The sequence below is a fragment of the Electrona antarctica genome (assembly GCF_951216825.1).
Source record: "Electrona antarctica genome assembly, chromosome: 11".
NCBI classification, from domain to species: domain Eukaryota; kingdom Metazoa; phylum Chordata; class Actinopteri; order Myctophiformes; family Myctophidae; genus Electrona; species Electrona antarctica.
The window spans coordinates 5332590-5343525 of NC_136792.1; the positions used below are offsets into that span (position 1 = coordinate 5332590).

A 10936-nucleotide genomic window follows, 5' to 3' on the forward strand; every position below is an offset into this window, starting at 1 on the left:
GTGTATTAACTTTGTATTTAGGGTTTCTTCCTGGAGGCTGAACCCTTGACAGTCAAACGGGCCAATGAAATAAACAGTAATATAGTGACATCACACTATCAGCCCCTCTCCTCGGCTTCAGTTCAGGTGGATCACCACCACCACCCACCAGGCAAACCAGGCATACTTAATGAACTGGTGGGGGTGCCCACATAAAAACGACATTTTAACAAATACTGTACAAATTATACCTCCTTATATAACAATAAGACCTGATGATCATGTTTTAGGGTGGAAATAAATCACGGCACATCTTTAACAATAACCTGTAAATTCCAAAATATGAGCTTGTGTTCATTTCATCACACTTGAAATGTTCAGGCGTACGGTGCAAAGTCCTTACCAATGTGCCATCTTTAATAAGGTGCAAAGTCCTTACCAATGTGCCATCTTTAATAAGGTGCAAAGTCCTTACCAATGTGCCATCTTTAAGGTGCAAAGTCCTTACCAATGTGCCATCTTTAATAAGGTGCCATGTCCTTACCAATGTGCCATCTTTTTTTCCCCTTCAAATCACATACAAAGCAGTTTGTCACACTTGATCTGAACATGGAGGCGACGTCATTTCTCCTGGAGTGCTTGTCATTCATTAAGGATGGAGTCTGGTCTGTCGTAACCAAAGAGCTTGAAATCAGCCTCATACAGCTTGTAGAGTTCCCTCCGGGCCTCTAGGGGCACAGTGCTGAACCAGTCAGCCAACAAGTTGCTGGTTGTGAGGTTCCTGGGATGCGCCGACACAGGGTACTCCACCACATCATCTACTCTCAGCTGACGCAGAAGCTGCTTAGCATCCTCCTCAAGCGACTCCATGTGGCCCACAAAGTCATACTGGATCTGGCAGGGGTGGCAAAGCCGGTACATCTGAAGCCAGTGCTCATTGAACGGCTTGTTCTTCTCTGTCTGGGGGTCCAGGAGATACTGCATGAAGTGGGCAAAGGATGGGCGAAGCCCCATGGCGAACGCATCACGATCAGAGGCAGGGGCCGTCTTGTTAGCGTAGCGCCGCAGCATGTCCCGAGCGTAGCTGTAGAAGATTTTGTTGGGGGTGTGTTTCTCAAACTTGTCGCGGTAGGCAGAGATGAGGCGCACAAAGGGATCCCGCACAAACAGGAACTTTGTGTAGTTTTTTAGCTTCCTCTTTGAGAAATAAAACATCACAGAAAATAGGATTCGTGAAAATGAAGCGCACATGAAATGCTATACAGTTTACATATTACTTTTAAAACAAGGACTGATAGCTGTGCTGCTCTTTTTAGTTATGAAATTAAGCTCCAGAAGGATATTCTTCCTTCAAATAAGTGATTTAATAAATGTCAACATATTGATAATTATTTATTTATTTATTAGACCAGCTACCCGTTTGTGGAACTGGTCAAGCTTTCTGAAAGGTCTTTGTCATAGACTGACCTTCATGAGCTGGCGTGAGGAGTCGCCATAGCGCTCCCTGAACCTGTCGAAGGTGAAATGTGTGCTTTCGCTGTGTACCAGATCATAGGGGATAGCCAGTGGGTCCTTGTAGGGGGAACCGTCCTGCTGTTGAATCCCACTCAGCACTATCATGACCCTCTTCCAGTTAGTGCACCCAACCTATGGAATAAAGTTGAAAGTTGCCAGAACCTGCATCCGTGATACATTATATCATTTGTGAAGTTAGTGCCTGCATGCATGCAGAGTTTAGATGCCCATATTTGTCAAATCTCTGCTCAGGAGTTATAGTATTAACCCTGACATCTACCCAGCACCGTTGGTCCCCGAGTACCCACACATAAGCACCCCCTGGCGGGCATTTTTCGACTAGGGTCCTGCTGTCGGAGAACCACGCGCCCCTGGGATACTTTGACACTTAGTGCAATGGGCGTTCGACTCCGGGGGAAACCAGGTGCACCGCTGGTCCCCGAGTACCCACACTTATACACCCCCTGGCAGGCATTATTCGACTGGGGTCCCGCTGTCGGAGAACCACGCGCCCCTGGGACAACTCAACAATTAGCACAAAAAGCGATGCACGCCCCTGGGATGACCCAGGGGCTTGTAACAGGCTGGGGACGTGTGCCCGGGAGGCCATCCGCGCACCCCTGGGACTTTCCGACACTTTAAGCGACGATAATTGTCGGAGCTAAACCCGGGGGGTAGTGGTGAGCGCGGCTGGTGTGATTGCTGCCGGTCAGCCGCTGTAAGCATGCAGTGCCGTGGTGGTAGCCTATACCGGCCCTACCCTATAAGTTTAGGTGTCCTCGCTTCGAAAATAAGTTTGCCCTGGCCTCGACAAACTTTTTGCTTTCTCCGGTGCTATTGCTGTGTCTCTGCTCTGCTTTCTCAACAATCAAATGAAGAATGAGGTTGTCGGGACGTGTGTGTCGTGTTTATATGTCGTGGTGAAAAGCGGTTCTGTGAACGGGGGGATGCCATGCTGACACCTGGCAGACACGTTTCACACCAGAGTGTGAAAAGACTTCAGATATCAACTCAACCCCCTCCAGACACGCAGGACACAGACAGATTCTTCTGTCTGATACACTGTGGGCCTTGCGTAGCGGCTAGGCGGCGGCCTATAGGCGATATCATTTAATAATTAATTTTGTCGGAGGGGAGGCAGAAACGTAGCAAAGTAAGGCATTACTTTGCTATACAGTAAATCCGCCCCTGGTCCAAAATGGGTTAATATAGGGGTTTTCAAGTGATTGTGAACGAGGGACCACCACCCTGACTTAATACAATACCATTTTTTGAGTGGTGCAAACCACTCCAACAACCAGCTTTGTCTGTATCTATGTTTGTGTACCTGTGTACGTGCAAAGGTGAGCATGGTTACTATGGTTAGTGTGTGACGTCACTGACATAGCTGATCAGACTATATAAGACCTTGCACCACTCAGTTCACACGGGTGTGACTTTTTTCTCAACCAATGGTCCATTGTCAATGACTCCTAATAATGTCGTCATAATAATAATAATAATAATAATAATAATAATGACTCAACCAGACAATCCGGTGCAGTATGAGTTTCATAATAGGTCATCAGGTTATTCAGTTCACTGTTTCTCAATTTGTGGAAAGAAAATTAAAAAAAACAACAACAAATACTACAGTACAATGAGTACATTACTGCGGAGTCCCCCAAGGATCCATCCTAGGCCCCATCTTGTTTTCCCTCTATATGCTCCCCCTTGGTCATATCATCAGACAATATAACATCTCATTCCACTGCTACGCAGATGACACCCAACTATATCTCCCTCTGAAACCCAACGATCAATCCACACTAAACAACCTAAATAAATGCCTCACCGACATCAAAAGATGGATGGCACAAAACTTCCTACAACTAAATGACAGTAAATTTGAAATAGTACTATTTGGTCCACCTGACTCCATCACACAAATAAAAAATGACCTTGGCGACCTCGCCCCCCTTGTCAAACCCCACGCTAAAAACCTTGGGGTGCTTTTTGATTCCGCCTTTAAATTCGACAAACAAATCAACACCATAGTCAAAACCAGCTTTTTCCACCTCCGCTCCATCACCAAAATTAAGCCATTTCTCTCCACACACGACCTCGAAATTGTCATCCATGCACTCATTTCATCCCGTCTAGATTATTGCAACTCCCTCTACACCGGAATTTCCCAGTCATCCCTATCCTGTCTCCAACTGGTGCAAAATGCGGCTGCCAGACTCCTGACTGGCACCAAGAGGCGAGACCATATCACCCCTGTCCTTGCCTCTCTCCACTGGTTGCCAGTCCGGTTCAGAATTAAATTCAAAACCCTTCTCTTCACATACAAAGCACTAAACGGACTGGCCCCCTCCTACATCTCTGACCTCCTATCATACTCCTCCTCCATCAGGACCCTCAGGTCAGCAGACAGACGACTCCTAGTAGTCCCAGCAACAAGGAAGAGGCTCAGGGGCGACCGAGCCTTTGCTGTCGCAGCTCCTATACTTTGGAATAGCATTCCTCTCGCTGTCAGATCTGCCCCCTCCACTGAGAGTTTTAAGTCTAGGCTCAAAACGTTCCTCTACTCTCAAGCCTTCCAGTCCCCCTAATACTCGTGCACTTTATACCTAGGATACGTTTTTTTTTCGTACTGCCTTTTAACTGCTTAACATCTCTCTTGACTACTGTACCATAACTATGCATTTTTTATCATTTTATTTTATTGTTTCACTGATGTACTGTATTGCACTGTATCGTATTGTTTTTCTGTGACCTGTGAAGCACTTTGGTACGATGAGAGTCGTTTTTAAATGTGCTATACAAATAAAATTGATTTGATTTGATTTGAAATCAATGGTCAGGGACCACATGCAATACTTCCACAGACCACCAGTGGTCCACGGGCCACCTGTTGAAAACCCCTGGGTTAAAAGAGAATTCCATGCTAGAAGGCTTTCTTACCTTTATTTGTAGTTGTTACGTCCCCACCAAAGAGGTCCAGGTGTTATTTTGTGCAAAAGTGCATTATTGGCTATTTCTCCTAATATAAGCCCTCAATGGGGGTTGGGTTTTTGTGCTAATTCTCTTATTTCCATCTAAATACTGTAAGTAGTAAAGTGTGCCACTTGGGATACTATTCACATTCTTTTTGATATATACAAAAAAATATATATTTTTGAGCGATGGAAATAAGCGAATTAGCACAACACCCCAGTGCCCCATTCAATGCAATGCCATTCAATTCAATTCATTGAGGGCTTATGGTAGGGGAAATAGCCAATAATGCGCTTTTGCACAAAATAACACCTGGACCTCTTTGGTGGGGACGTAACAACTACAAATAAAGGTAATAATAATAATAACATCTGGGATTTATATAGCGCTTTTCATGACACTCAAAGACGCTTAAGAAAGCCTTCTAGCATGGAATTCTAATGACCAAATCCCCCATCATAAGGGCTACAGTACGTGTACCTTGGGAACGAAGCAGTAGATGATGCCGTGTTTGTCGTCCACAATAAGATGTTTCAGTTCCTCGTCAGGGATGTCATCGAAGGAGCGTTTCTTCTTAGGGAACGTCAAGTTATCACTACTGCACATCTCCTTAAGCAGAAGCCGTCTCTGCTCCTGTCCGTTCAGTACAGTTCAGGAAGGTTTATCTCTAACAATTCAACTCTGAAGCCGTCCATAAAACTTTACTCAATCGTCGCCGTTTTGTATAAATTATATATTACTTCAGCATAATATGAAAATATATGAAAATAAGCTCAGAACACGTGAGCGTGTCTATATAATATTTTCCCCAATTAGTTTTGACAACATTTTGACCGTTTTTGCCATGCCCAAAAGGGTTCAAAGTGGTTAAAGCGTTTTTGAGGTTTGGGTTGTGTATACCTTGAGGTTTGGGTTGTGTATACCTTGAGGTTTGGGTTGTGTATACCTTGAGGTTTGGGTTGTGTATACCTTGAGGTTTGGGTTGTGTATACCTTGAGGTTTGGGTTGTGTATACCTTGAGGTTTGGGTTGTGTATACCTTGCCATGATGTAACTGTGGACAAGAAATTAAAAAAAAAAGTGATTCCAGTGATTAGAATTTGATAATTCAAAATATGCTCCTCATTGACTTAAATTGTACGCTAAAAGGGCTCTCAAAGTCACTCTTTTAGTACGTAAACAAACACAAACAAAGTTGATTCAGACAATATAGATTATAGAGCATCACCAAAGCTCATGTGGTTTTATTTTTTCATAAAATATGTTTTCTTCCTAATAAAATGGACAAATCAACAGGAAGTTAACATTTTTATGAAAAAATAAAACCACATGAGTTTTGGTGATGTTTACGTACTAAAAGAGTGACTTTGAGAGCTGTTTTAGCGTACAATGTAAGTCAATGAGGAGCATATTTTTAATTATCAATTTAATTTCTAATCACTGGAGCAATTATTTTTTATTTCTTGTCCACATTTGGAGTTACATCATGGCGAGGTAACTACACAACCCAAACCTATATTTGTTTTATACTTTAGCTATTGACAAATAGCAAATCTACAAGCTCATCCACGCTACGAGCTTGTAGGTCTGCTATTTTTGAAAAATCTTGAAAATGCGGCACAAATCTTTGAATATATATTCTCTCAGAGCGAACGTTTTTAACTCAAATCTTTGCTTCCGAGGGGTTCCTGGAATAACATATTTTCAGATGGAGGGGGGGGGGGGGGGGGGGGGGGGGGTCGGCGGCCAATTACATATCTTTTTTGGGGTCCTTGACATGAAATATTGAGCATCACTGATACAGAAACATGAGGTAGCCTATTTCAGAAAACTGTCAGAATTTAGAAGACATTTTTTTAATTTCAATGTCAGGCCTAAATGGGTTAAAGGGATTGTGACATCACCCACCAACTTTTAACATTCAGTGGATTTTCTGTGTTCTGGGATTTTCTGGCTCAAACAACTGCTCAGATGTTCCTGTGGACTGTGATGCAAGAGTCCACAAATCCCAAATATGACATACCAATTTGCCAGCAGATGTCACTGTTGAGGCCTGTTTGCCTGTTTTCATTGCAACTCAAAAGGCTTCAGAACACAGAGAGAAATCCACTGAATGTTCAAAGTGCAGGTTGTGTGGGTGTAATTGAGGTCATACAACCTAAAAGAATAATAATATAAATAAATTAATGAAACCTTTTGAGTCTGTTTTTTTAACCGATGAACATTATTAGCATATATGTATATATATAGTGTCACGATCTGTCTGTTGAATACCTTTTATTATGTAGTGATGTCCCAGTGTTTCCTGTTTTCCCTAGTTACTGTTTCCTGTCTTGTCTCACCTTATTAGTTTGCTCCACCTGTGTCCTGTTAGTCTCCCAGCCAATCCCTGTGTTGATTGTTAGGTCTGTTCACCTGTGTATTGTTATCCTGTGTCTACTTAAACCCTCAGTTCCTTGTGTTCCCTGCCAGATCTTAGATGTTGTTACAGTGTTCAGTCCTAGTTATGTTCTCGTAGTGTTCTTTGTATTCTCCTGCGTTCTCTTGTGTTCCAGTGTTTCGGAGAATAAATCACCTACATTTGACCTGCTCTGCTCCTGCTCTGTTTCTGCAATTGGGTCCTACATCTCCTGAGTCGCACCGTGACATAGTTATTACTCAGTCACAAGCTCTTGCTAACAATGTTCATCGATTAAATATTAAAAAACATATTGAAACAATGTACCGCTATACCACCAAATCAATAATAATATGACACCAACACAGTTAGTTATGGGCTTGTGTAATGCACATTAATGGTAACTGTTATAGTTAATAATTAAGTTCATATATAGAATCTAACCTGTCTATCGTGGAGCTTGGCGTGGGGTGGAGCTTGGAGTGGCTCGACACCCAGGTCGTCCCGGTAAATGATGATCAGGAGGATCATGAAGGCAGAGCCCAGGAGCATGACGATACTGAACCATCTCGACTTTTCCATGGCGTCAGGGCTGGGGAGATGGGAATTCATAATCACAAGTATTTCAATCGCTTTGAACACGGTTCCGATAAATGAATGATTGTTCAAGTGAAAATAGCAGCTCTACACTTGTAGATCGGCTATTTTCATTATTTCCGTGCGGCAGCATTGTTGTACCATTATGTCTGATGCAGGGTTACTGTACTAGCAATATGTCTGATGCAGGGTTACTGTACTAGCAATATGTCTGATGCAGGGTTACTGTACTAGCAATATGTCTGATGCAGGGTTACAGGCTTAACCAATATAAGGCAAAATGTACTAGCAATATGTCTGATGCAGGGTTACAGGCTTAACCAATATAAGGCAATATGTCTGATGTAGGGTTACTGTACTAGCAATATGTCTGATGCAGGGTTACAGGCTTAACCAATATAAGGTCTGATGCAGGGTTACAGGCTTAACCAATATAAGGTCTGATGTAGGGTTACTGTACTAGCAATATGTCTGATGCAGGGTTACAGGCTTAACCAATATAAGGCAATATGTCTGATGCAGGGTTACAGGCTTAACCAATATAAGGCAATATGTCTGATGCAGGGTTACAGGCTTAACCAATATAAGGTCTGATGCAGGGTTACAGGCTTAACCAATATAAGGCAAAATGTCCCACATTTCATCATGCTTTAAGTAGCATGTGACAATTGTGACATGTCAAACTAGGCGGTTTTCATGATTCTGAATCCATTCCAAGCATTAGTTTTGCACGAAAAACACTCCTTGGCCTAAAAACAGCCATAGCCGCCATCACAAATGTGATGAGGTCAGCACATTTGGTCACATCAATTTTCATATATGTAGGCTAGGTGAAACCGTACAGTGGGGCTTACGTCATAGTGTCTCGACTCTCAACATACAACTATAGTGTCTATTTTATGTCATGATGATGTACGATAAGAGCGCCCCTCACTTCACACGGGTGTGATTTTCCTTTTAGCAAATGCTGTAAATCCTGAAAAATAGCTCTGCTTCAGGGGGGAGGGGTGGATTTTACATTTTCTCATGATCTGCCACACACACACACACACACACACACACACACACACACACACACACACACACACACACACACACACACACACACACACACACACACACACACACACACACACACACACACACACACACACACACACACACCACCAGCTCCTTCGGGATACCAATTTCATTCAATCAGCAGAGAGAACTCATACAGAATAATACAAATTAAATTGGAATTGATGAAACAAATAAACGAGCAGACAAACCTGGAACTGAACACAATCTGATTAATGTTCTTTGTGGAGTTCCTGTTTAAATGTAAAAAATAATAACTTTTTAAACATTTTAAACAAAACAAAACTATACCCCGTTCTGTTCCAGTTACAATGGACCGGCTGACAGTTAGGGGTGTTAGGTTGATTACCAAGACGAGAGACCCCCCAGTGGTGGTGAACATAATAGACTTTTACTTCAACATGAAGCCCATTATATTATCTACACACTCAGTACTCTCAGTAACTCTCTCTCTACACCTGCCTCTCAAAAAAATCTACCCACAGTCTCCAATTAGTACAAAACGCCGCTGCCTGTCTCTTAACCGGTTCAAGAAAGTATGATCACATCACACATCGCCCAGAAGTCAGGCAGCCACCTCCCATTCTTATTGTTGTCGTATGCTACCATCCACGGCTGCATAGCACGCAAAGAGCTGACTCTTCCCAGTTGCAGATATGGACTGAATGCACATTTTGCATTAGCACATATGGCATGGACAGGAAGTCCCTCCAGTAGTCTGCCAGTGCACTGACCTCCAATTGGGAGAAAAGGTTGCTGATGTGATTCTTGAGATCAGCATCATCCTCCAGTGCTCTCCTAGCTCACTCCCCTTGTATAGTGCTTGTTGATGGCACTCATCATCACACACTGTGTGTGGAAAGGACCAAGAAAGGGCACAATGGCATGGTACTTGTCTGGGGTCTCTGCCTTGAGCAGAGTGATGGGGACGTACACATACACAGGATGATCTCCCAGTAAAATGGCAAAGGGCATGCGTTTTGTGATACCGGCACCAGGGCCAGTTGAAGAGGATGAGGAGGTTGAGAGTGAGGAGGATGAGGAGGAGGAGGGGGGTGGAGTCATTTGAATCTGATGATTCAGAAACCAGTGGCACAGAATATTCTGACACATGTGTTTTGTGTCTGTAAAAATTATAAACCCCAAAAAGATGACTCTCCTATTCAAAAATAATGTTTTTACTCTAGTGGATGGTGGCCATCTTGCATTTCGGGGCCAAAACAAGGTATTATGATTACAATCAGATTTGGAATCCTCATGGTTGACTTGTATGGAAAAGTGTCTTCATGCATGATTCTAGGTCATCTGGATCAAAAGTTCATTTTTGGCTATGGCGCCGGGCGCCATTTTGAATTTGGCCCTCTAGCAAAAAATGCCGGGATTTTTGCGAGGGACCTGGGGGCTAAATCTTTTATAAAGGGTCCATAGAGGTCAAATCAATCATCAAAACATCCTTGCCAGAGGATGGTCACAGAACCTTAGTCTGTGACTCAACTATTAGCTTCTCTGCACTGGCTGCCAGTTGAATTTCGAATTAATTTCAAAATGTTACTCACCACATTCAAAGCCAGCCTAGGTCTTGCGCCACCTTATATCTCAGACCTACTGCCCCCATACGTACCAGCCCGCAGTCTGAGATCCTCTAATAAAGCACTCCTAGCCCTACCAAAGGGGACCCTGAACTCGACTGGTCGCATGGCCTTTTCCTTTAGGGCCCCACCCTATGGAACGCTCTGCCCCTGGAAATCAGGCTCGCTGAGTCAGTTCCACATTTTAAATCTCTACTTAAAACTCTTTTTATAGACTAGCTTTTAATTCTAATTTCTCCTGATTGTGTTCTATTGATTGTTTACTCTGCCTTAGCTTCCTGTTTCTACTATTCTGTACGGAATTGATTGCCTGTATTATTATTATTTGCTTTGCATTGTTTTTGTGTTTTTTTTTCCTGCTGTGTTTACTTTTGTAATTTCGACGTCAGGCCAAAATGGGCTAAACCATTCCAACGGCCGGGTCTTTCGCAGGGTCGTTACAATACTGCATAATATGCAGTATTGTAATGTAATTACTGTATGTATGTAATTAATGTAATTGTATATTATACAGGTGAGGTTACAGAGTAATTATATTATCACTTACCTGAAATGCCTCGATTATATCCTTGAGTCCTCAATTATATAAAAAATGTAATTGTATTAACCCGATTCTTGATATGTACACCTCTCCTGTGCAGTGAGTGGTTAAAATGTGAGCTGTATTCTGTGTAGTGTGTAAGCTTGAATTTGTTTGGAACTGCACAGCTAAAATTGTCGCAGTTAATAATTACTCTCGATCTTGATCCCGCCTTCATAGAAGCATCACCCACATTCCGTACCTGGCTCTTTGTTTACGT

General features: G+C 42.8%; 1 protein-coding gene across 1 annotated transcript; it reads right to left on the reverse strand.

Annotated features, from left to right (window-relative positions):
* Positions 1–535: 535 nt before the first annotated feature.
* On the reverse strand, positions 536–7452 carry LOC306933001 (carbohydrate sulfotransferase 12-like; the record flags this gene model as incomplete). The annotated part of the gene is made up of 4 exons (XM_079514971.1): positions 536–1176; positions 1447–1626; positions 4954–5106; positions 7315–7452. The coding sequence occupies 4 exons, from the start codon at positions 7450–7452 to the stop codon at positions 622–624; spliced, it is 1026 nt and encodes a 341-aa protein (XP_079371097.1). The 3' UTR covers positions 536–621.
* Positions 7453–10936: the final 3484 nt, after the last annotated feature.